Genomic DNA, 23,089 nt, shown 5'->3' with positions numbered 1-23,089 from the left:
CGCCCCGGGGCCCGGCCGGGCCGTGCCGGGGAGGGAGGGAGGGAGGATGCTGCGGGCAGGCTGCCGGGCCGCGCTGCCCCGCCGCCCCCCGGGCTCCGCGCTGCTGAGCGGGGCCGGGGGGCCGCGCCCCGGGGGGGCCGAGGCCGGGGAGGGGGGGCTGAAGCGGACGCCGCTGGACGCCCTGCACCGGTCCCGCGGCGGGCGGATGGTGCCGTTCGCCGGCTGGAGCCTGCCGCTGCACTACGGGCAGGGCCACCTCCAGTCCCACCTGCACACCCGCCGCTGCTGCTCCCTCTTCGACGTCTCCCACATGCCGCAGGTAGCCGGGGCGGGAGGGGTGGCTGGGGGCGGGGGGGGCACCCACACCGCTTCACATTCCCCCTCGGCCCCTTCCAGACCCGGGTGTACGGCCGGGACCGCGTCAGGTTCATGGAGAGCCTGGTGGTGGGGGACATCGCCGAACTGAAGCCGGGACAGGTACGGAGCACCGGGGGGGCACCGGGCGTCCCGTGGGGTCAGAGGTCCCCAGGGACACCCCAGGCAGGCAGGGGGGACGGGAGGGGATGGGCAGCCTGCCCACGCTCCCAAGGGACACGTCCCACAGGGCACCCTGACACTGTTCACCAACGAGAGGGGTGGCATCGTGGACGACCTCATTGTCACCAACACGTCCGAAGATCACCTCTACGTGGTGTCCAACGCTGGCTGCGCCGACAAGGACTTGGCCATCATGAGGGTACGGCGCTGCCCGAGCCTCACGGGAGGTGGGGACGCACGGTGGGAATGAGTCCTCCCACCTTTTGGTGACATCTGTGGCTGTGCGGGACGAGGTAGCCGCAGCCACGTGTGGGGCTGGCACCAGCCCGGCCCCTGTGCTAGCAGCCCACTGTCACCCTGGCAGGGCAGAGCGGCGGAGCTGCAGGCCGCCGGCGGTGACGTCCACCTGGAGGTGTCGGACAACGCACTGCTGGCTCTGCAAGGTAGCAGGGACCCCACGTGGGCTGGCACTGAGCATCACCGCGTGGGCGTCCCACCCTCAGTGGGTGCCCGACTGTGCCCTCCTCCAGGTCCTTGCCCGATGTCAGTGCCCTTCCCGCATCCCCCCCCTTCCCTGGGCACTGCTGTCCCCCAGAGCCACCTGCCTCCCCAGGTCCCTCCATGGCACGGGTGCTGCAGGCAGGGCTGTCGGATGACCTGGCCAAGCTCTCCTTCATGAACAGCATCACCACGACGGTCTTCGGCGTGCCGGGCTGCCGGGTCACTCGCTGCGGCTATACCGGCGAGGACGGCGTGGAGGTACCCTGGGAGCCGCACCAGCACCCCGCTGCCATGGTACTGAGGGAGGGGGAGGCCACGCCCCACTGACCCAGCCCTTGTTCCCCTGCAGATCTCGGTGCCCGTAGGGCGGGCGGTGGAGCTGGCCGAGCGGCTGCTGGGTGTCCCCGAGGTGTGGCCGGCAGGGCTGGCAGCCAGGGACAGCCTGCGCCTGGAGGCCGGGCTCTGCCTCTACGGCAACGACATCGATGAGACCACCACGCCTGCCGAGGCCGGGCTGCTGTGGACCTTGGGTAGGTCAGGGCCACGTCCGCCACCACCTCCTCCTCAGGGCGGGCAGAGGGGCAAGATGTCTCCACGTCCCCAACGGGGCGTAAGGGCACCAGGTGGGCATTGCCGACCCTTGCACGTCTCTGCCCCGCAGGGAAGCGCCGGCGCGCGGCCATGGACTTCCCCGGCGCGGCCATCATCATGGCACAAGTGAAAGAGAAGCCGAAGCGCAAGCGCGTGGGGCTGACATCGGTGGGACCCCCCATCCGGCCCCAAACAGCCATCCTGGGCTCTGAGGGCACACCTGTGGGTAGGTGGCAGCAATGGGGCTGGTGCGGGCACGGCCCCGAGCTGCGCCCACGGCAGGGGAGGGGGCTGGGGCTGCTAGCCCTCTCTCACCTCCCTGTGTCCTCACGTCCCCAGGCACAGTGACCAGCGGCTGCCCCTCACCCTCCCTGGGCAAGAACATCGCCATGGGCTACGTGGAGGCGGCGCACAGCCGGGCTGGCACAGCACTCACCGTTGAGGTGCGGAAGAAGCAGCACCCGGCCCTCGTCACCAAGATGCCCTTTGTGCCCACCCAGTACTACATGGCCAAGTGAGGCCAGTGCCCACTGTGGGCATGGTGCCCCAGCCCCAATAAATGCCCCTGCCCCCCTCTCCTGGTCTCTCCTCAGGTGACGATGGTGGGTGCCAAAGCAAGGGGCAGTGGGTGGGGCACAGCGCTTTAATGGTGCGGGCAGTGCCCGGCGGGTCCTGGCGCTCCTCACTCCCGGTGTGTCTTTGCCGGCTCCGCGGCCGGGGTCTCTCTGCAAAAGAGGGGCAGCGTCAGCAGGGCTGGGACAGCGCCCCAGCATGGCACCCTGGCACCGGGGGAGGGCACTCACCTGCCTGCGTGAGGTGGGCAGGGCTGGGGCTGCACGTATTGGGGCATACTGGTCTGGGGGCACAGCTAGGAGGGTGCTCACTGGGCTGCGCTGGTCTGGGGGCATGGATGGGAGGGCGCTTGCTGGGGCATACTGGTCCAGGGGTGCAGCCAGGAGAGCACTCACTGGGGTGCACTGGTCTGGGGGCAGATGGGTGAGCACCCGCGGGGGTGTGCCGGTCCAGGGGTGGTGCATTTGGGGGGCGCTCACTGGGGCGCAGTGGCCCGGCGGCACACCCAGGACACCCTCCGGGACGTACCGGGCTGGGGGGGGCGCTCCCAGGGGCGCACCGGGCCGGGGGTGCAGCCGGGAGGGCGCTAGCCGGGCCGCGCCGCGGCGGGGGCCGCCGCGGGGCAGGCCGGAGCCGGGAGGGCCGCGGGGAGGCCGCGGCGGGCGGGGGCAGCGGTTGCGGGCCCGGTAGCGGTCGGGACTCACCGGGGCGGGCAGTGCCGCTCGGCGGCGCCGTTGCGTCCCGCCGGGCCGGCGGGGGAAAGGGAGTGGGCGCGGGGCCGGGCGGGCGCGGGGCCGGGCCCGGGGCCGGAGGCGGTGCCGGGGCTCAGACCGGGGCCGGTGCCGGGAGACCGGCGGGCGGCAGGCCCCGTCCGGTAGCAGAGCGCGGCCACCGCCCCACCGTAGGCGCGCCAGGCCAGGCGGACGCCCAGCAGGCTGAGGCCCAGCCAGAGCAGCAGCAGCTGGCACAGCGCGGCCCGCACGTCCTGCGCCGCCCACTCGGCCGCCAGCTCCCGGCCCAGCGCGCCCAGCGCCCGCCACGGCGCCTGCCAGCCCACCGCCGCCGACATGGCTGCGCCGGCCGCGGCGGGGCCTCCCGGGTGGGCGGCGCCCTCGGGGGTGGGCCCTTCCCGGGGGCGGGGCCTTCGCGGGGGCTTCCGGGTGGGCGGGGCCACCGCAGGGCTCTTCCGGGTGGGCGGGGCCACCGGGATGGGCCCTTCCCGGGGGGCGGGGTCTCCGCAGGGGGCCTTCCGGGTGGGCGGGGCCGTCGGAGTGGGCCCTTCCGGGGGCGGAGCCATAGGGGCGGGGCCTTCCCGGGTACGGGGCCTCGGTACGGGGGCCCTTCTGGGTGGGCGGGGCCTTGGAGTCGGCCCTTCCCGGGGGCGGGGCCTCGGTACGCGGGCCCTTCTGGGTGGGCGAGGCCTTGGAGTGGGGCCTTCCCGGGGGCGGGGCCTCCGCGGCGGAGGGGCTTCCGGTGGGCGGGGCCTCCGGGGTTGGGCCCTTCCCGGGGCGGGGCTGGGACTTCCGGGTGGGCGGGGGCGTCATGGCGGGCAGCGGCGAGGAGGGGCTGTACTCGCGGCAGCTGTGCGTGCGGGGCCGGGGCCGGGGCCGGGGCCGGGGCGGCGGCGGCAGCGGCGGCGGCGGCGGCGGCGGCGGCGGCGGCGGCGGCGGCGGCGGGCCCCCGCGCCCCCGCGCCCCCGCGCCCCCGCGCCCCCGCATCCCGCTGACGTCCCCTGCCCCGCAGGTACGTGCTGGGCGGTGGCGCACGGCGGCTGGCCGCGGCCACGGTGCTGGTGTCGGGGCTGCGCGGGACGGGAGCGCAGGTGGCGGCGGCGCTGGTGCTGGCGGGGACTGGGCGCGTCGTCCTGCACGATCGCGGCGCCGCCTGCACCGCCGACCGGGCCCAGCAGGTACCGGCGGGGCTGGGCGGGGGGCCTGGCTACGGGCACGGGTGTGGGCATGGGTGGGGATCCCCGCAATGGGTACGGGTGGGGATGAGGGTCTCGTTAATGGGTGCAGGTGTGGGCAGGGGTCCCGGTAGTGGGCATGGGTACGGGTGGGGGTCCCCATAATGGGCATGGGTACAGGTGGGGGTCCTAGTGCTGGGTACAGGTACAGGTGGGGGTCCCAGTGCTGGGTACAGGTGTGAGTGGAGGTCACGGTAATAGGGTGGGTGCAGCTGGGGATTCCTGTTGCAGGTATGGATATGGGGTGGGGGGCTCCCAGTAACAGGTATAGGTTGGGGGTCCTGGTAAGGAGTGTGGAATGGGAGGCCCCTGTCATGGGTATGGCCCAGGGTGCCCCTCATCGTCATGGGTGGGGCCCATGGGGTGTCCTGTGTCACGGGTATAATCCTCAGCAGAGGGCCCCCCACCAGTGCAGCAGGCAGGGCACTGTGGAGCACCCCACTGTGACAGGCAGCACCCCACGAGGTGCCCCACCATGTATGTGCCCACCCCGCAGTTCCTCCTCGGGGAGAGTGATGTAGGCCGGAACCGTGCTGAGGCATCCCAGCAGGTCCTGGCTGAGCTGAACCCCCACGTGGCAGTGATCGCCCATGACAGGGAGTTGTCGGAGGCCTTCCTTGCCTCCTTCCAGGTGAGCCTGTGCCCCTGCGCCCCGGGACCCCCCGGGACGGTGGCACCTGCTGACGACCCCAGCACAGGTGGTGGTGCTGACTGAGTCACCGCTGGAGGAGCAGCTCCGCATCGGGGACTTCTGCCACGCGCGGGGCATCTGCTTCATCGTGGCTGATGCCAAGGGGCTGGCAGGGTAAGGGGTCTCTGCCGTAGGGTCCCCCCGTGGCTCTGATTTGCCTTGTCCCCAGAGCCCCCAGCCCTGCTCTGCAGCCCGTGTCCCCATCCCACTGGCAGGGCTGGTTAGCCTGGGCAGGACCTGGCAGCACTCGGGCAGCTTGGTGAGGCTGCTCCTCCGAGAAAACCCTGTCGGTCCTCTCCAGGCAGTTGTTCTGTGACTTCGGGAAACAATTCATTGTTGACGACCCGGCAGAAGGAGACCCAGTGAGCGCCATCGTGCAGCACATCTCCCAGGTAGGAGGGCAGCCTCAGCAGGCTCCCCCAAAATGCCGCTCCCTCCTCCACTGGGTTTATGCCACCTGTGTCCGGTCCCACACCCTCGTGTCCCTTCCCTTTCTCAGGGCAACCCAGGCGTGGTGACGTACGTGGGGGCAGAGGCCAGCCGCGGCCACCTCTTCTGCGATGGTGATCTGGTGACATTTTCTGGTGTGGAGGGGATGACGGAGATGAACAGCCGGGAGCCGGTCCCTGTGCGCGTGCTGGGTGAGTTGCCCAGTGGGTCCCAGCTGCCCCGGCCAGGGTTGGGGAACTCGCCGGGTCCTTGGCGGTGGCTGTGATGTCCGTCCCCCTCTTGTCCCCAGATGCCTTCAGGCTGGAGATTGGTGACACCAGCTCCTTCTCGCCCTACCACCGTGGGGGCCTGGTCTCGCAGGTTCGGCTGCCCCAGGTGCACTCCTATGTAAGTCCCCCTTCAGCCCTGCGGTGCTGCCACCCAGGCTGGGGCACTGCCGTGCCATGCCGTGCCCTGGCCCCGGGGCAGCGCTTGCCTGAGCCCTGGCACTGTGCCAGCAGAAGCCCCTGCGCCAGGCACTGGAGGAGCCCCAGATCCGGGTGGCAAGTCCCGAGGAGCTGCCACGCAGTCGCAGCCTGCACGCTGCCTTCCAGGCCCTGCACGCCTTCCGTGGGGAGCAGGGCCGCCTGCCCCGGCCTAGGGCACCAGTAAGTCCCCGTCCTGCCCCTGCCCAGCCTACGCGGCCCCCGCCACCCTGTCTGGGGCTGCCCTCACCCCTCTGCCCACAGGCAGATGCCGAGCGGGTGCTGGAGCTGGCACGGAGCCTAGGGGCACAGCAGGGTCCTCTGGATGAGGATGTTGTGCGAGCCTTTGCCAGCGTGAGCGCGGGGGACCTGTGCCCCGTGGCCGCCGTCGTCGGGGCCCTGGCAGCCCAGGAGGCGCTGAAGGTGAGTGGGGCAGGGGTCCTGAGCCGTGGGGCCCCGCCAGTCGTGCTTCACGCAGCTGTCTGGCAGCATTTGGTGACCACGAGAGGGCACTTGCTGCCCGCCTGGGGACACCGGGCTGGGCAGCAGGGCTGGGGTGGCGTAAGGGGGAGACCCGCCCCGGCTGGCCACTTTGCTGACAGGGCCCTGTTTGTCCCAGGCTATCACCAGGAAGTTCCTGCCCTTGGACCAGTGGTTGTACTTCGACGCCCTGGAGTGCCTGGCACTGGAGGGGGCCGCACGGCTGATGGAGGAGGACTGTGCCCCGGTGAGAGCGCGTACCGACCCCCTCTTGCGCGCTGGTGGTGCTGTGGCCACCTGCACTCATGCAGCTCCTCCGTCCCGGCAGAGGGGCTCGCGCTACGATGGCCAGATCGCTGTCTTCGGGGCCGCCTTCCAGGAGCGGCTGGGCCGCCAGAAGTACTTGGTGGTGAGCCGGGATGGGTGCCACGGTGCCAGGAGAGGCTGCAGAGTGGGCCGGCCAACGTGTGGGGAGCTGCAGCGACTCTGCCCCACCAGGTGGGAGCTGGCGCCATTGGCTGTGAGCTGCTGAAAAACTTTGCCATGATGGGGCTGGCAGCAGGGCCAGGTGGGAACCTCACTGTCACCGACATGGACACTGTTGCCCTCTCCAACCTCCATCGGCAGCTCCTCTACCGCTCAGCAGATATATCGGTGAGGCGCCGTGAGATGGGGGCCAAGCTCCCCCCAAACAGCACCTTGGCTGTCCCAGGGGCTCCCCAGGGCTGTGGGGTGGGGGAGAGCTGCCCACCTCCTCTCTGCCCTGACAGAAGCCGAAGTCGGTGGTGGCCGCAGCAGCTGTGCAGCGCATGAACCCCAGCATCAGGGTGACAGCTCACCAGAATGAGGTGGGACCTGCCACTGAGCTGCTCTATGGGGACGACTTCTTCCAGCACCTGGACGGCGTCGCCAGCGCCCTGGACACACTGGAGGCCCGTGAGTGCTGGCAGCGGGAAAGGGGCTGATTCCCAGACATGTCCCCCAGCTCCCCAGCATACCTGGCTCCCTGCAGGTGCCTACTTGGAGAGCCGCTGCATCCGCTGCCTCACGCCGCTGCTGGACTCAGGCACGGAGGGGTTGCGGGGGAACGTGCTGGCCATGGTGCCCCCCCTGACCAAGCCGCTGGGGCCGGCTGGCACCCCTGGGGATGGCACCTTCCCCCTCTGCACACTGCGGTACTTCCCTCGCACCATCCAGCACACGCTGCAGGTAGGCTGTGCCGTGCTGGCCCTGGCACCCAGCGAGGAAGCCCTGGCACCTTTGTCTTCCTTCCCCGTTTCCCCCTCTGGCCATGGCCCGGCAGTGGGCTGCGCGCAGGATATGGCCCCAGCTGCTTCCTGCCGGCAGCCTGAGCTCTGCCGCCGGCCCCGGCACAGCCTCTCCTTCTCCCTGGGCTTGGGCTGGGGGTCCCAGGGGGCACAAAGTGGGGGTCCCAGTGCTCAACTCCTCCTCTGCAGTGGGCCCGCGATGAGTTTGAGGGGCTCTTCCAGCTGCCCGCGGAGCACGTCAACCGGTTCATAGAGTGAGTGGGCTTGGGAGAGTGGCTGCCAGCCCTGCTGGGGTGCTGCCTGCCACTGCTGTGGTTGGGGAGAGGGGTACAGACCACCACATCCCTCTCAGGGTGTCCCATGGGGTTGCTCCCGGGCCAGCAGCAGTGGCACTTGGTTTTACAGAGACCCAGCTTTCCTGGAGCAGCTGCCAGCGGGGAAGGCCCTGGAGGTCCTGGAGCAAGTGCGGGGCAGCCTGTGGGAGCGGCCGCAGGACTGGCGGGACTGCGTGTGCTGGGCCTGCCGGCACTGGCAGAGCCGCTACCATGATGCCATCGTCCAGCTGCTGCACACCTTCCCCCCGGAGCATGTGAGCCCAGGACCCATGGGGCTGGCATCCCCCCTACTGTTTACCCTCTGCCGGCTGCCCCACCGCAGCCAGGGGGACTGTGTCCCCAGGCCTGACTCTGCTCTCCCTGTGCCAGGAAACCAGCCCGGGTGTGCCTTTCTGGGCAGGGGACAGGAGCTGTCCCCATCCGCTGACATTTGACCCTGACAACGTGAGTGCAGGGGAGAGCCATGGGGCCTGCTGCCGGGGACAGTACGGGCAGGGGGAGAGCTGAGCCTGTGCCGGCAGTGTGGTGGATGCCGGACTGTAGTTGTGCTCCATCTGCCACAGCCTGTCTGGGGCTGCCAGGTGCTGGGCTGGGTCTGTCCCCATCCCCCGGTCGGCCAGGGCACTGCTGCGGACAGCCCACGTGTGCTGTGCTGCAGGAGGAGGAGGCGGAGAGGCATCTCTGTCTCCACCTCAGGGCAAAGTGTGCAGCCTTTGGCCGTGTGGGCTTATGGACCACCCTGGCTGCCCGGGTGCTCTGCCCCACAGGATACTCACCTGGAGTACATCCTGGCTGCTGCCCACCTCTTTGCCCAAATGCACAAGGTGCCACCATGCAGCAACCGGGCGGCCACCCAGACCATCCTCCGCAGCGTGGTCCTGCCGCCCTTCGTGCCCCAAGAGGGGCTCCAGATCCCCCTTGCGGAGGAGCGGGAGGAGGTGCAGGCGCCTGCGGGTGAGGTTCCCCACACCCCTGGGTTCCCTGGGGCATGTCCCCGGGTCCCTGGGTCCAGCCTGGTGGCGGTGGAGCTGCGGTGCTGCTCGTCCCTGCCCCGGCATCCAGGAAGACCCGGACCAAGATGGGGGGCACTGTGCTGTGCCCCCCACAGTGCCACGGCGCAGGGGTACCACCCCAGGGGTCCTTGTGTCCCCAGACCATGGCCGTCTGGTGGAGCTCACCCAGGACCTGGTGCAGCAGAGACAGGAGCTGGTAGGAGGTGAGGAGGCGCAAGTGCCCGTGATGGAGCCCATCCATTTTGAGAAGGTACCCGGGGCCAGGCAGGCGGCCCTGCTCGGCTTGAGGGTTGGTGGCTGCTAGTCTCCGCAGGACGCCGCTGTCCCCACAGGAGGCTGATGTCCCTATGCTCTTCCCTGCAGGACAACGACATCCACGTGGACTTCATCATGGCAGCATCCAACCTGCGCGCGGAGAACTACGGCATCCCTCCTGCTGACTGGCTGACGGTGAGGGGGGCAGCCTATGGGGGTCAGGGATCCCCGTCCCGTGTGGGGCAGCTAGTGAGGCCCCCTCTTGTCCTCAGAGTAAGCGGATCGCCGGGCGGATCGTGCCCGCCATCATCACCACCACGGCGGCTGTGGCCGGGCTGGCATGCCTAGAAGTCTACAAGCTGGTGTGGGGGGGCCAGGACCCCAGCTGTTACCGCAACAGCAACCTCTGCCTGTCCGACTGCCTGCTGCTCCGTGTGCAGCCCCTGCCGCCCCCCACCTACCGGGTAGGACCCTCTCCCCTGGGGCAGGGCAGGTAGGGGACACCCAGGGGTCTCGGGGTGCCCCAGCTCCCAATGGCAGCTGCTGTGGGGCAATGCCAAAGGGACCCAGGAGCAAGGAGGAGGCCATGCAGGAGGGGCGGCCCTGGCCACGGGGCTCTGGAAATGGATGGGGGTGCTGCGGTGGGCCAGGCACGCCGCCAGGCAGCAAGGAACCAGCTCCTTCCTGCAGCCACCCCCCTGGCACCGAGCCGCCACCGCCATCCCGCTCGCCCCGGCATTGGGCCCAACCGGGATGCTCTGGGGCACCCGTGGGGCTGAGGCAGCCCTGACGCCCCACGGTGGGCCCCACGGCGAGCCCCACAGCCAGAGGGTGGGGGGCTGCGGCAGCCACGTACATCTGGCTTATGGAAACCAGCTGCAGCAGCCGAAGAGCAGCTGGCACCGGGCCGGGAAGGGCTGCCTGGGGGGAGCAGGGCCGGGGGTCCTGGCAGCGGGGGGGCCGGGCCGCAGACACTGCCGGGGAGGGAGAGCGGGGGCGGGGGCAGGCCCAGATTGGGACCGTCTGGGCGATAGAGGCCCCTTTGTCTGGGGGTTTATGGCGTGCGAGGCAGCCCTTCCGGCGCGGCAGGAAGCGCCGATTGGAACCAGATTGGCCTGGGGGGCCCAGGGCCGGGGGCAGGAAGAGGGGGAGGGAGGCGCCTCCACCGCCTCGCTGGCTCCGGCACCGCTTCAGGCTTCCCGGCCGCCCCGCAGCCCCGTGCTGTCCTGGCCGCAGTGCCCCCGGGTTGGCACCGTTCCTGGGTGGAGGATGCTGCTGGGGCTGGCAGTGCCCTCGGCCCCCACAGCAGCACCCAGCAGCACCTCTGCGTCCCCTGGCAAGGACGTGCCCGTCCGCTTGGCCGTGGTGGGAGCACGTGTCCCACAGGCCTGCTTGGCGTGACGCGTGGTCCCGCAGGGGCCCCGGGAGCCCACCTTGGCGGGCAGCCTCAGCCAGGGGGACAGGCTTTCCGAGGCGCTGGGAGAGGCAGTGGCATTCCCTCTGCGCTGGGCAATCGCCTGGGTCTGTGCTGCCCTGGTGAGGATGGGGTTAAGCCCTTTCCACCCCAGTGGGATAAGCGCAGGCAGCAGAAGGCAGGAGGTGAGAAGGCAGCAGAAGGCAGGAGGGGAGAGCGGCCAGGTGCGAACGCCCCTTCCCGAGCGGGGCCGTGGCCAGTGCTGGGCAGGGGCTGGCGCTGCCTGCGGCGAGGGCAGATGGCAGGGCGGCTGTGCCAGACGGCGCGGGGCCGCATCCGGCGCTCGGCCCCAAGGTTGGCGCCTCACTGGCCCCCTCGGGCCAGAGCCGGGGTCGGGGGCCACAGGCATGAGAAGAGGCAATTGTGTGGGGCTGGGCAGCGCTTCAATGGCCCTTTGTACACCCTTCCTGGCCCTGGGCTGGGGGCAGTGCCGGCCCCACGCCAACCCTGGCCCCTGCAGTGCTGGGGGGACAGAGGTGCCCCCCACTGCTCCTGGACCCTGGTAGTGCTGGGGGGATGGTGGTGCTCCTATTGCCCCCTAGACCCAGCAGTGCTAGGGGCACAGCTGTGCCCCTCAGTGCTCCTGGACCACCATGGTGCCCCCATCCCCTGCCCTCAGACTGGTCCCTTGGCCTGCCCTGCTGTGCCCCAGCCCTTGCGCCCCACCAGTCCCTGCCCCACAGGGCTGGGTGTGGGGTGCCCGTGCTGGCTGCTACCCCACGCTCCCCCTTGCAGTACGGCGGGCAGGAGTGGAGCTGCTGGGACCGGCTGGAAATGCAGGCAATCGGAGCAGATGGGCAGGAGATGACAGTGCAGGAGGTGCTGGACTGGCTGCAGGTGAGCTTGGTGCGGGCAGCATCCAGCGGGTCACCCTGGGGGGTGCAGGGCTGGATCCTGACACCCACCTCTTGCAGAGGACACATGGCTGGACCGTGACCATGCTCCTGCGCGGCCACACTGTGCTCTATGACAGGGAGGAGGACGAAGAGACAAGGACCCGGCAGCGGGCACAGAGGTAGGTCCCTGGCTCTGGGGCCCAATCCTGCCCCAGGGAGGCTGCCAGACCCCACTCACTCCATCCTGAGCCACTCCAGCTGCAGCACAGCTCCCAGCCAGCTGCTGGATAAACATCCTGCCGGCAGCGCTTCCCGTGGCGGGACCCCTGCCCGGCCCCTTGCTGCTGGCCCCAACATCCCCCCAGCCTGGCTGGGTGCCCTGAGGGGGCCTAAGGCCCCCCTAGCATGCCCAGGCAGGCTGGGAGGACAAGCCTGTGTCCCCAAAACCCCCATTCCCTGCTACAGGTTATCAGAGAACCTGGAGGATGCTGGGGAGCCACGGCGGCGGGAGCTGGAGCTGTACTACGTGTGTGAGGGAGAGGATGCTGAGGCTGAAGATGCCCGTCCCCCCCTCCTCTGCTCCCTACCCTGACTGGGGGCCTGGCACCCCCTGCCCTGTGCAATAAAAGCTGCAGGACAAGCTCTGATGCATTGGCCCTTGTCGCAAAAACCCCCTGCCTGCCCCTGCTCAGAGTGGGGGTGCAGGCAGCACACACACCTCTCCCCCCATAAACGCTGCTGCACCCGTACCGTACAAAACCGGGGTTTATTTACAGCGGAGGAGGGTGCAGGCAGAGGCGGGCAGGGCTAAATGTAGCCGATAACGTCGTTGCAGATGATGGGCTGGCGGCTGCGGCTGTTCATGAGAGCGGTGAAGCGGTGGAAGTCCGTGGCCAGCTGGGCGATGTTGCTGTGGGACTGGTGGAAACAGGCACCCTTGGGCTGCCCCCCCAGCCCCAGCGGGCAGGAGAAACGCTTGGTGGCATCGCGGCCCCCTGGCCGGGCACTCTCAGCTGCCCGGGGCCGGGCCATGTTGGCCAGCTTGCGGCGTACGTTGCCCGAGAGGCTGAGCAGGAAGGCGGGGGGCTTGGCCAGCCGGCGGGAAGGCTCTGGAGGGGTTCGGCGCCGGGGTTCGGCGCCCACCTCAGGCAGGTCCATCCAGTTCTCCACCAGGTCAGCAAAGCAGTTGTCACCCAGCACCAGGGGCTGCCGGTTCCGGCTCTGTGACAGCAGTGCCACAGTCCAGTCCTGCGTCTCAGCTGGCTCCAGCACCCGCCACTGCTCCAGGCAGGCGTCCGAGGTGGATTTGGGGCGGGCGCGGCGGGCAGGGGCAGGTGGTGGGGCAGCCTGGCCGGCGGAGAGCCGGTGTGCCCGCTGGCAGGGCGGTGGGTGCCGGCGCCGCACGGGTGCTTCCTCCTCCTGCCACGTGCCCCCCGACGCCTCCGAGTACCCCGAGTCGAACTCCAGGCTGCGCTCGCTGGCTGGGGGGGAGCGGGCAGCTGGGCCCCCCCCCTCCTCCTCCTCCTCACCCCCCGGCTCCAGGCTGCAGGCCGAGTCCGCCGCCGAGCTGGGGCGCAGGGGGCACGGGGGGCGGGGGGCCGGCCCCAGCGCCCCTCCGGGGTGATGCGGTGCCTGCCGCGTGCCGTGCATGTGTGCCCACGGTGCTGCCCCCGCCTCCCGCCGGCACTGCTGAGGGGAAAGGGCAGGTCAGCGCAGTCATCCATGGTCCCCCTGGCCAGCACCTTGAACCCCCCATCCCACCCCCCAGCCCTGGCTCGGGTGGGGGGGCTTCGCTCACAGAGCTGGGCGTGCAGCGGGGTGCAGGGAGTGGGGTGCAGGTCCCGGCTTGCCTGCAGCCCCGGGCCCCGCTTTCCTGCGGCTCCTGTGTGGAGCCAGCCGGCGTGCAGCGGCATGTCGGGTGAGCAAGCAGGCACCCAGCCCCGGCCGTGCCTGCGGGAAATGACACAGGGCCACGGCACGTAGCAGCCAGGTGCCCCGCTGCCCCCCCCGCCCCTCAATTCTCCCTGCCCCGGTGGGGTGGCAGCTGGGACACCCCACCAGCAGGACCCCACTCGGTGGCGCAGGGCCAGCTGCAGCCCCAGGGCTCCCACGGGTGCTGGGGTGGGGCGCTTCCCCCCCTGCGTTGGCAGGGCCACCCCACCCACCCTGTGCCCTCCAGCCGGGGACACCCCAGGTGACGTCAGGGTGCAGCCAGGCCTGCGCCCAGGGCCAGGACCCCCCCCAAAGTGCTGGGGAGTGCAGAGGGCCAGGACAAACGGGGCTGAACGGAGCGTAGCTGGGCGGGCGCTGGAAGGGGCGGCTGGCTCCCGCAGCCGGGCCGCTCCTTGCTCTTGAATTCCCATTGTCTGAACCCAAAAGCAGGGTGTTACGTCCGCTTTCCCTTCCGTGCTGGAGCTGCGGGAAGCCAAGCGAGCAGGAGGGATCGCTCCCCTGTCCTGGTAAACCAGCCCTCTCCGGCCGGCCCCAAGGGAGCTGCTGGCCTGGCTGTCCCGGTCCCGGTCCCGGTCTCCATCCCGGTCCCCGTCCCCCTCCCTGCTGGCTGGGACCCTCTCAGCCAGCCCTCCTGGCGACGTGCCACCGCTCCGAGCTGCCCCGTCCCAACGCTGGCCGGGGACGCCGGCACACCCGGCCGCGGGGAGCCGGGTAGGCGTGCGGCAGGCCCAGGGGAGCCGGCTGGGCCACCCTGTCACCGCCGGTCCCCTCGGGGCAGCCCAGGCGGGCGGCGGGGGTGGCAGCTCCGGGGTGGCGGTGCCGCTGGCACCCTGACGGCTGGACACTGTGGCCCCCGGCCGCCCGCGTCCCATGGCCACCCGGGTCCCCCCGGACGCCCGCGTCCCCCGCGCCGCCTTGGCCTTGCGCGTGATGTCACGGCGCTGATGTCACTGGCAGCACCCTGACATCACGGCAGTGCCCGGGCGGTGCGGCGGGGCGCAGGCAGGGTGGCCCCGTCCCCTCCCGGGGCCCGCGGCGGCACTCACCCGGTCGGCGCCGAGCTGGTCCGGGCGGGCGCTGTGCATGCCCGGCCCGGCCCCGCTCCCGGTCCCGCCGGTGCCGGTGGCGGCGGCGGTGGCGGCGGAGCAGCAGCAGAGCGCGGCGCAGCGCCCGGCCGTGCCCGCCGCCTCCCGGCGCTGCCTGGGCGGCACCGCCCCGCCCCGCCGCAGCCAATGGGGCCGCCGTAACGTGAGCCCGGCCCGCACCGGCACCGGCACCGCCGCCCCGGGGCCCCGCCCCGCCCCGCCCCGCCGCCCCGGGGCCCCGCGCCGGGCACCACCCGGGCAGCGCTGGGCACGGCGGGACCGGGCACCGCCGGGCGAGGCAGGGCCCGGGGCGCCGGCCGGGAAGGGCGGGACTCGGTGCTCCGGTCGGCAGCAGCCCAGTCCCGCGGGCACCGGGGGTCCCGGGCCGGGAAGCCTTGGCGGGAAGGAGGGCGGCCCCGTTACAGGGCCCCGGCGGAGGCACCCGCGGCCGCCGGGCTGCCAAAATAGGTTTGGGTATTGGAGGAGGGACAGGTGACCCCGGCCACAGGGGCCGCGCTCTGCCAGCGACTATTAATTGGGAACTAATAGCGCTTAATAGGAATGCTGGGAGAAGCGGCTCTGGTTTGCAAATGAAGGAGAACAGGGCCAAAAATTAGCTCCTAGCTAATTTTCCTGGTTCCCGAGCGTGCCGCATGGTGTGGCAGTGAAACCCCGTGGAGCATCGCTGCCCGCCTGCCCCGTGCTGGCCGGGGCTGGCACCCGGGGGATGGCGAGAGGCTGGGAGCAGAGGTGGGTGGGAGCTGGGGGCACCGGGGCCGTGCCCTGTCCCTGCCCTGGGGCCAGGCTGGCAGCTGCAGATGGCCGGCGTGACGCTGGGCCGGGGTGGTGCCCAGCACCCGTGGCAACGGGCTCCAGCTTGTCCCAAACAGCCAGCAAGCCATGGGCATGCACGGACGCCTCACCCTCCTCCTCCTCCTCCTCCTCAGCCTCTCTGCCCAAGGTAGGCACTTCAGGCTCACAGCGTCGGGGCCACCCTTTGCCAGACCCTGGGTAGGGGACCAACAGGAGGGTGACAGGGGACAAGCTTCCCCTAGTTGCTCCCCTGTGTCTGGGGCTGCCCCCAGGATGGGCAGAGGGGCTGGCAGCTGCCTGGCTGGGTTCAGGCAGGGAGGGGGCATCACTGGGGCATCTTCAGGGCATTGCCAGGGCATTACTGGGGTATCTTGGGGGCATCTCTGGGGCATATCCAGGCACCACCGGGGCATCTCTGGAGCATCATGGGGCATCTCTGGGGCCTCCCCAGGGCATTGCCGGGACACACTGGGCAGGCTGGGGTGAAACTCTCCTCTTTGCAGGGACTTTCTTCAGGGCATCAGGTAAGAGCAGGGTGCCCTAGGCCCTGCTGCACCTGGCAGGAAGACCTATGCTCGCGTGGGTGCCCAGGTGCAGGAGCAGGGCTCCCTAAGCACAGCTGGGCGAGCCGTTGGTGGCATCGGCCAGGTGCGAGGCCAGTCCCTGGGGTCTTCTGCCAGACCTGCCGCGCGTGGTGGCCTTGAGCGAGGACGCAGCGCCAGGCACCCGCGTGGCCGAGGTGACTGTATCCTGCAGCAATGCGAGCAGCAGCCCCAACATTACCCTGCATGGCGTCGAGCCCAGCCACCCCTTCAACCCCATCGCCATCAGCGCCGACCCCACGGCTACCGCCACATTTCAGGCAGAGGTGTGCCTGGGGGACGGGGAGTGGGGCAGGAGCCTGTGGGTGCCCTGCTGAGCGCTGTATCCCCATGGCAGGTGACACTGCGTGCCGGTGCAGAGCTCGATGCCCGCCGGGTGAACCAGTACACCCTGACCCTGCAGGCCGCTTGTCCCGGCGAGGACAAGGTGGAAGAGCGGCTCTTTGTCCAGGTGACAGCAGGGCAGGTGCTGCGCTGTGATGCCCCCTTCGCCAGCGCGGGTAGGAGCTGGGGCGCGTGGGGTGGTGGGGGCTGTGGGTGCCAGCTGGCACTGGGCTCCCACAGCCATGCTGTGCCGCAGGAGGAGACGTGGTGCAGGTGCTGGCAGACGTGGCACCCTGGACGCCCCTGTATGCAGTGCTGCTGCAGCCGCTTGGTGGGCTGACAGTGAGTGGCAGCTGCCCTGGGGTCCTACAGCCCCCACAAGTGGAAGCAGCCTTGGGGACTGTGAGACCCTGGGCGTGGAGGAGGGGGACAGGGGTTCCCACCATCCTCCCACTGCCTGTCTCTGCAGTTCAGGCTCCGAAACCACAACACACCGCTCACGCTCACCCGCCGGGGCCTGGTGCTGGCGCCTGCTGGTGGCTTCGACCCCAGCAAGGACACCCAGGTGGGCAGCAGGGTCTTCAGGCTGTCACAGCACCTCTCGGCCCACCTGGGCTTAGCCCCTTGCTGGCACTGCCTGCAGCTCTCCGCGTCCTGCTCCTCCTATCAGGCATCCACCTCCCCCTAGCCCTGGGAGTGCTTCAGCCCTGTCCCCAGCCCTGTCCCCATCCAAGCTCCATCCCCTTCTGCATCTCAGGTCCTGTCCCAATCTTCATCCCTGTCCCTGTTTCTGTCCCCATTCTGGTCTCCAGCTCATCCTTATCCCCACCTCCATCCCTGTTCCCACCCCTGTTCCTGCCCCGAGCCCCATTCTTGTCCCTGTCTCCATCCCCATTCCTGTCTCTGTCCCTGTTCCTGTCCCCATCCTGTCCCTATTCCTGTCCCTGTCCCTATTACTATCCTCATCCCCATCCCTACTGCTGATTCCTACCCCTGTCTCCATCCCCATCCCTGTCCCCATTCCTGTCCCTGCTGCCACTCGGGGCTGTCCCACAGCTGCCCCGGCACTGCCCTGCAGATATTCAGGCTGGAGATTGAGGTGATGGACCGCCACAGGCACAACTGCAGCGGGGCTGTCAGGGTGGAGGTGCTGCCATCGCGCCGTCCCCGTGTCACCTTCCTGTGAGTGGGGCCGGGCCAGGCGGAGGGTGCTGGTGGCACCAGCCGTGCAACATGGCCCGCCTTGCCTGCAGCGAGCCACAGCGGGCCGTGACGGTGCCGGAGGGCACCGGCCCCTTGGAGGTGATCACGCAGATCCACGCCAGTGGTGACAATGTCCGCTATGCCATCCTGGCTCCCACAGCACCCGCGCTCTTCACCATTGATGAGGGTGAGCAGGGCAGTGAGGTCCCCAGGGCCACCCTGTCTCTGTCCCTGTGCTTGTCATGAGGCCGTGCCGTCTCCCGCAGTGACAGGCAAGATCCGCAGCACCTGCCAGCTGGAGGTGGCCCATGTGCGCCTCCTTGTCCAGGCTTACAACGCGCTGCACCCCACCGACCACGCCACCACCGTGCTCAACATCACCGTGCAGGGGACGGACCGGCGGGCGCCGAGCTGCATCCCAGCCCTCTTTGTGTACAGTTCGGGGTGGGGGGAGAGTGGGGCATGGGGGATGCTCTGCCACGCCCAGGACACAGGGGATGGGAGCTGAGCCACTGGCTACCCTGCTGCAGGTCCCAGGTGCCCGAGACGGTGTCCCCTGGCAGCACCCTGGTGACACTGAGGTGCACCAACCCCGCCGGCACTAAGGAGCACCTGCACTATGCCCTTGAGGGGCCCCCCGCCTCCCGCTCCCGCTTCCGCATGGAGGGGCCGCAGCTGCAGGTGAGTGGGGCCATGGGCAGCTCCCAGGACCTGGGGGAGCCCAGCAGGACAGTGGGGACCACCTGACATGTGCTGTCACAGCAGGTCCTGGGCTGGGGCTCCCAGGGCCACCCCCCCCCGCCTGTTCACCCCTTGCTCTCTCTGGCTTCCCTGGCATCACAGTTTTGCAGGGCACCCTGGCTCTGCCTGACTCCCCCACCCTGGCTCAGCAGGTCAACACCACCCTGGACTACGACTCAGAGGCTGTGGCTGCTGTGGGCTTCCAGTTCACGGCCACCATTGTGGTGACGGTGGGAGGGCAGCCCCTGCGGAGCAGTGAGTGCCTGTGTCCCCGGGGGTGCCCACGGGGGTGCAATGGGGGCGGTCACAGGGGAGGTGGGAAAAGGCCCTTCACGGCCCCAAAACCAGCAGATCACAGAGGAAACATTCCTCCCCTGCTGCCCCAGAGAACCCGCCCCAGGGGTGGTGCCACCATTCCTGTGTCACCCAGCTTGTTCTGGGGGAGAGCACACCCAGCCCAGTGTGGGTTGCGTGGTGGTGCCAGCGCGGCTGAACCGCTGTGTGCCGCGCAGCCCACGTGCCTGTGCTCGTGACGGTGACGCCTGTCAACGAATTCACACCGGCATGCCCCGATGGTGCTGCCTTCACCGTGCCGGAGACGGCGGCTTTCAGCAGTGCTGTGGGGCGTGTGGCTGGCACTGACCGCGACTACCCACCGGACAGCCTCGAGTATAGCCTGGAGGGGGGCCCCGGCCCCACGCAGCCCTTCTCCATCGACAAGCAGACCGGTGAGCACCCAGCCCCTTCCCCAGCGCCCACCTCACCCTGTGGCATCCACAGGTGCCCAGCAGCTCCCACCCACCCGACAGGTGAGATCCGCGTGGTGGGACCGCTGGACTCCCAGTCACAGAAGAGCTACAGGCTGACTGTGCGGCTGACGGACATCCACAATGACCTGGACCCGGCAAAGCGATGGAGCCGTCTGTGTGACGTGGTTGTGCACCTGCAGGTGCGAGTGCAAGCCCATCGGGTGAACCGCAGTGGGTGCAAGCACCACGGCTGCTATACCACCTCCCCCTGCTCCCAGCAGGCTGTGCCGGACCAGGCGCCGGTGTGCACCCCTGAGGTGCAGGAGCTGTGGATCACAGCCAGGTTGGGCAGCCGCCAGCTTGTCACCCGCCTGGCGTGCCAGGGCAGCCCTGCTGCCACCGCGCTGGCATACACCATCGCTGGAGGTGAGGAGCAGCCAACCACAGCACAACCCAGCCCCTCACTGTGGTGTGGCACTGAGCAGTCCCTCTCATCCAGGCAATGAGGATGGGTGCTTTCGGCTGGAGGGGAACACCCTCTTCTACCTCACCAGTGACCTGGCCCAGCCCCGCACCTTTGTGCTGCTGGTGGAGGTGCGGGGTGTCCCCGGTGCCCCCCGCTGCAGCACCGTGGTGGCACTGGTGGTGCATGTCACCCCCCAGAGCACCCCGGTGCCACCCAGTACCACCACTCGGCACACGGTGAGCAGAGCCCACTGGGCAGGCAGTGCTCCCGGGTCCGTCAGGCCCCCTGGCCCTCGCGTGCTCCCTCACCCCACCGCCTCTGCAGACGCTGCGGAAGGAGCCGCTGGTTGTCATGCGGACGGAGGCGACATGGCACCCGCCAGCCTGGTTTGTGGCCGTGCTGACTGTCTCTGGCGCCCTGCTGCTGGCCGCCCTGGGCTGCGTGGCCTGGAGCCTGCTGTGCAGGTGAGCCCCGGCCCCACGGCACGGCACAGCACGGTGCAGCGAGCAAGGCCAGGGACTCATGGCTGCCTTCTGCTCCTCCTGCAGCAACCAAGCCCCTGGCAAGCTGCTCCTGGGCAAGAGGTGGGTGCCGCATGGCTGGTGCAGTTGGATTGGCAGCGAGGGGCAGCCATGCACGTTGACACAGGTTCCCGTAGCATTCTTGCAGGCAGCTGGGAGATGCAGTGCATGGGGGGGTGTTCAATGTGCCCTGTGTTTGGCTGCGGTCCATGGGTCACTGTGCCGGCGCGCTGTCTCTGCCCCAGGCTGAGGCTGCAGCGCTGATGAGAACCATGGATGCAGAGACGGCGGTTTGGCCGGGGGACAGCCATGTTGGTAGCCAGGCTAGGGCAGAAACTCTGCAGTTGGCAGGGTGGGATGGCACAGAGCTGGCCCTGCTGCCTACCGCAGGGCTGGGTCCTGGTGCCAGGGCTGGGGCCACTGCCGCTCACCAAGCTGGCTGCACACCCCCCGGGAGGATGGACCAGGGGTGAGAGGCAGCTGAGGGGAGAGCCTGAGGAAGCACTGGAGCCGGCCCAGCCTGTGCCAGGCATCTGCACGGTGAGGAGGAAGCATGCAAGCCTGTGGGCAAAATAACAGCCACCTCCAGCAGTGTCACTGCCCCAGGGTGATGCATGGCTGGATCCACGTTCATTGGTGAGGTTGGGGACATGGTGCTTGGTGGCACTGGGGCTGTAGCAACCATGAAAGGGAGAAGATTCGGGCTCAGCCCCCACAGGCAGCGCTGGCAGCAGGGGGCTCTGGGGCTGCAGCTCCACCAGCACAGCATCCTCCGAGCACAACGGTGTGCACTGGCACGTGGGGACATAAGCAGGCATGCTGGCAGACCGGCTTGCTGCTCTCAGGCATCGCTGAAAGGTGGTGGTGCTTGGTGAGCACAGCCCCTGCTGCAATCCCCTTCGGCACCCAGGGCCAGGCCAGGGACACACAGGCTGGGTAAGGGGGCGATCAGGTAGGTGGAAATCAGTCAGGGTGATGGACTCAATAGGGCGCAGCTGGCAGTGCAAAGCCTGGCTGGCGACTCGCTCCTGGCAGCATCCCTCAGGGTCAAGGCTGCATGCCTGTCACTGATGGTGTGCCCGCCCCTCACCCCTCCGCAGCTCCTGGGATGTGGCGGAGCAGAGGGGTGGTGAGGCGGAGCGGAGCCGCCCCCACGCCTGCAGCCCAGTAAGCGTATGCCATGGTGGCATGGGCGGGAGCCCTGCTGGGGGCATGGGTGGGCACCCTGGGGCCCTCAGCACCCTCTCCCATCTCTCCTCTGCACAGGGGCAGTTCAATGGCTGTGCCTGGGACCCGCATGTGTGCCCTGTCCCATGGGCCCTGCAGCCTCAGACTGTGTCCCTTGGGGCAGTCTGGAGGATGGGAGAGATGGGCATTGAGCAGCAACGCCCTGGCAGCACCCACGGGGTGAGGGCTGAGTGCTGCCTCCCATCCCAGGCACCGGCAGGGACTATCTCTTCAACAGTGTGACTGAGGCACAGCACTGGATCTGAGCAGCTTGACCCAGCGAGGGACTCCCCACCACCCACAGCTCCCCGCAGACTGTGCTGGGCAGAGCACCCGGAGCCAGCAGACACCCGTCGTGGCCCTCGGGCCTGGGAGGAGGAGGGAATCTGACTGCCCACAGGGTGCAGTCAGCCCCTGAACCGTCCCGGCCAGCGTAGACCCAATAAATGGTGGCAGAGATTGCATCTGCTGCCGTGATTGCCATGGGGAGTGCTGTGGCTGAGCAGTCCCACTGGTGGCTGTCCGGCTGTGGCGGTCATTAGCGCTGTCTCCAGTCAGGGATGTGGGTGGCACAACCCAGGACCAGGATGGCAGTTACGGCAGTGCCGGCCCCAGGCTGGGGTTGGCACTGTGAAAAATGTGCCAAGGGCTTTGGCAGGGTCTGCTCTGGTCATGGCAGCGTCTCCGTAGCCTCTGGATGTGACGCAGTCGGGGCAGTCCTCTGCAGAGATGTGATCTGGGGCAAGAAAACTCAATCATGGGTAATTTTGAGAAACTTTTGCCCCGTGTCCCATGTCCCCCTCAAGCTCTCCCTTGCTTGAGCACTTCCCAGGTGCAAGCGGGTGGGATGAGCAGCTGGCCTGCGCAGGGGCCGGGTTTCTTAATTGGGAGGAAAAGTGAATTAGCGCGCGCGCAGGTAAGCGCAACATGCTGTGGGAGAGTTAGCAGGGCTGGCGAACGGGCGGGAGCGCTTTGAAGGAGTCGGCCAGCGCAGGGAGGTGGGAAACCGGTTATCTGAATTTCAAAGGAGCGCGCCACAGGACGTCTCCCCAGCAGCTCCCAGGGAAAGAAGCTCTGGCGGGATAAGAGGAAAGAGACTAATTTGGGGAGTAGGTGGCTACTCCCAGTAGGTGGGTAGGGAGGAGGGGGGAGGGCAGGAGCCAGCCATGAAATTTCACAGCGAAGAGGGGTCACCTCTGTGACTCTGCCTCGGGGTCCCCTTGCCCGGAGCCCACAGGAACTGCGACCGTTCGGGAATTAGACCTTTATTGTACCGGATCGGTGCGTGAACACGTTCCACTCGCTGCTCCAAGGGGCCAGCCGAGGGCGAGGAGCTGTCTGGGGCCAGGCCGCAGCGGGGGGGAGCTGCGTTTAGCTCGGTTGACCCCGCAGGACGCACCGCACCAAGCGGGATGTGCCGCCCCGCCGGGGCCGCCGCACTTGCCCAGGGCCCCGGGGGGGAGGCGGATGCGGCGGGCTGAGGCGTGAGACCTGCCCCCGAGCCCGGCCTCCGGCGGGGGGAAAGCGGAGCCACATCCCCGGCAGGCCGCGCCTCACGCGGCCGCCCGCGCGCTCCCGCCCGCGCGCTCCCGCCGCACACCGCCCCGGCCGGGTAGGGCAGGGCCCGCGGCCCGCGCCCGGCGTGCCCATTGGCCGGGCCCCCCCACCCCCCCTCGCGGATAGCCAATGAGACGGCGCAGCCCGCGGGGAGGCGGGGTAGTGGTGGGCGTCACGTGTGCCTAACGTGAGCGGCCATCCGGAGGCAGTCCGCGCACGGAAAGGGGCGGGGCGGCTCTGAGTTTGAGTGACGATGGCTTCGACCTATCAGCGTTCCCGCGACGCCCCCGGCGGGCGGGGCTTGGCTTTGGATTGCCGCAAGAGGCGGCGGGGCGGGTTTTGGACGGCGCGGTTGCTATGACGGCCAGCATCGGGGCTCCGCCCCCTCGGCCGTCGCCATCTTGTTGTTGATTC

General features: G+C 69.4%; 4 protein-coding genes across 5 annotated transcripts; 3 read left to right on the top strand and 1 right to left on the bottom strand.

Moving 5' to 3' along the window:
* The first annotated feature begins 31 nt into the window (after nucleotides 1-31).
* On the top strand, nucleotides 32-2,147 carry AMT (aminomethyltransferase). Of its 2 annotated transcripts, XM_075714482.1 has the most exons (9): nucleotides 47-97; nucleotides 143-319; nucleotides 397-477; nucleotides 605-736; nucleotides 902-980; nucleotides 1,151-1,296; nucleotides 1,388-1,568; nucleotides 1,700-1,855; nucleotides 1,969-2,147. In XM_075714482.1, exons 1-9 carry the CDS (start codon nucleotides 47-49, stop codon nucleotides 2,145-2,147), a joined length of 1,182 nt encoding a protein of 393 aa, XP_075570597.1. The 2 variants fall into 2 exon arrangements, with proteins under 2 accessions (XP_075570596.1, XP_075570597.1); XM_075714481.1 differs by having other exon boundaries at nucleotides 32-319.
* Nucleotides 2,148-3,744: 1,597 nt separating this feature from the next.
* UBA7 (ubiquitin like modifier activating enzyme 7) lies at nucleotides 3,745-12,026 on the top strand. The gene is made up of 24 exons (XM_075713462.1): nucleotides 3,745-3,785; nucleotides 3,946-4,111; nucleotides 4,665-4,799; nucleotides 4,867-4,973; nucleotides 5,161-5,251; nucleotides 5,359-5,500; nucleotides 5,599-5,696; nucleotides 5,810-5,956; nucleotides 6,038-6,196; nucleotides 6,393-6,500; nucleotides 6,582-6,662; nucleotides 6,752-6,907; nucleotides 7,024-7,189; nucleotides 7,266-7,462; nucleotides 7,711-7,775; nucleotides 7,927-8,110; nucleotides 8,226-8,300; nucleotides 8,624-8,810; nucleotides 9,010-9,119; nucleotides 9,233-9,319; nucleotides 9,397-9,588; nucleotides 11,334-11,435; nucleotides 11,513-11,613; nucleotides 11,900-12,026. The coding sequence occupies exons 1-24, from the start codon at nucleotides 3,745-3,747 to the stop codon at nucleotides 12,024-12,026; spliced, it is 3,024 nt and encodes a 1,007-aa protein (XP_075569577.1).
* A 215-nt stretch (nucleotides 12,027-12,241) lies between these two features.
* Nucleotides 12,242-14,472, bottom strand: INKA1 (inka box actin regulator 1). Its single transcript, XM_075714553.1, has 2 exons — nucleotides 14,434-14,472; nucleotides 12,242-13,123 (listed from the first exon to the last, which is right to left on the bottom strand). Exons 1-2 carry the CDS (start codon nucleotides 14,470-14,472, stop codon nucleotides 12,242-12,244), a joined length of 921 nt encoding a protein of 306 aa, XP_075570668.1.
* Nucleotides 14,473-15,372: 900 nt separating this feature from the next.
* Nucleotides 15,373-21,384, top strand: CDHR4 (cadherin related family member 4). Its single transcript, XM_075714592.1, has 20 exons — nucleotides 15,373-15,433; nucleotides 15,802-15,809; nucleotides 15,905-16,153; nucleotides 16,225-16,387; nucleotides 16,468-16,553; nucleotides 16,681-16,776; nucleotides 17,290-17,393; nucleotides 17,465-17,601; nucleotides 17,681-17,846; nucleotides 17,945-18,095; nucleotides 18,308-18,410; nucleotides 18,668-18,883; nucleotides 18,965-19,104; nucleotides 19,186-19,330; nucleotides 19,404-19,606; nucleotides 19,695-19,834; nucleotides 19,919-19,954; nucleotides 20,992-21,058; nucleotides 21,158-21,188; nucleotides 21,329-21,384. The coding sequence occupies exons 1-20, from the start codon at nucleotides 15,373-15,375 to the stop codon at nucleotides 21,382-21,384; spliced, it is 2,358 nt and encodes a 785-aa protein (XP_075570707.1).
* The last annotated feature ends 1,705 nt before the right edge of the window (nucleotides 21,385-23,089 follow it).

Source organism: Pelecanus crispus, chromosome 7, assembly GCF_030463565.1.
Source record: "Pelecanus crispus isolate bPelCri1 chromosome 7, bPelCri1.pri, whole genome shotgun sequence".
NCBI classification, from domain to species: Eukaryota; Metazoa; Chordata; class Aves; order Pelecaniformes; family Pelecanidae; genus Pelecanus; species Pelecanus crispus.
Note: the sequence above shows the minus strand (reverse complement) of the source record. Positions and strands in the feature narration are given on the sequence as shown.

Excerpts from the sequence above, each read along its gene's own strand:
- AMT (XM_075714481.1), top strand. The coding sequence starts at position 47 with ATGCTGCGGGCAGGCTGCCGGGCCGCGCTGCCCCGCCGCCCCCCGGGC. Across the intron at positions 320-396 it reads ACGTCTCCCACATGCCGCAG|ACCCGGGTGTACGGCCGGGA; the intron begins GTAGCCGGGGCG and ends GGCCCCTTCCAG. Across the intron at positions 1,297-1,387 it reads CCGGCGAGGACGGCGTGGAG|ATCTCGGTGCCCGTAGGGCG; the intron begins GTACCCTGGGAG and ends GTTCCCCTGCAG.
- INKA1 (XM_075714553.1), bottom strand. The coding sequence starts at position 14,472 with ATGCACAGCGCCCGCCCGGACCAGCTCGGCGCCGACCGG. Across the intron at positions 13,124-14,433 it reads ACCAGCTCGGCGCCGACCGG|CAGTGCCGGCGGGAGGCGGG; the intron begins GTGAGTGCCGCC and ends CTTTCCCCTCAG.
- CDHR4 (XM_075714592.1), top strand. The coding sequence starts at position 15,373 with ATGGGCATGCACGGACGCCTCACCCTCCTCCTCCTCCTCCTCCTCAGC. Across the intron at positions 16,777-17,289 it reads ACCCCAGCAAGGACACCCAG|ATATTCAGGCTGGAGATTGA; the intron begins GTGGGCAGCAGG and ends ACTGCCCTGCAG. Across the intron at positions 18,096-18,307 it reads TGGAGGGGCCGCAGCTGCAG|GTCAACACCACCCTGGACTA; the intron begins GTGAGTGGGGCC and ends CTGGCTCAGCAG.
- UBA7 (XM_075713462.1), top strand. The coding sequence starts at position 3,745 with ATGGCGGGCAGCGGCGAGGAGGGGCTGTACTCGCGGCAGCT. Across the intron at positions 6,197-6,392 it reads CAGCCCAGGAGGCGCTGAAG|GCTATCACCAGGAAGTTCCT; the intron begins GTGAGTGGGGCA and ends TGTTTGTCCCAG. Across the intron at positions 7,463-7,710 it reads CCATCCAGCACACGCTGCAG|TGGGCCCGCGATGAGTTTGA; the intron begins GTAGGCTGTGCC and ends CCTCCTCTGCAG.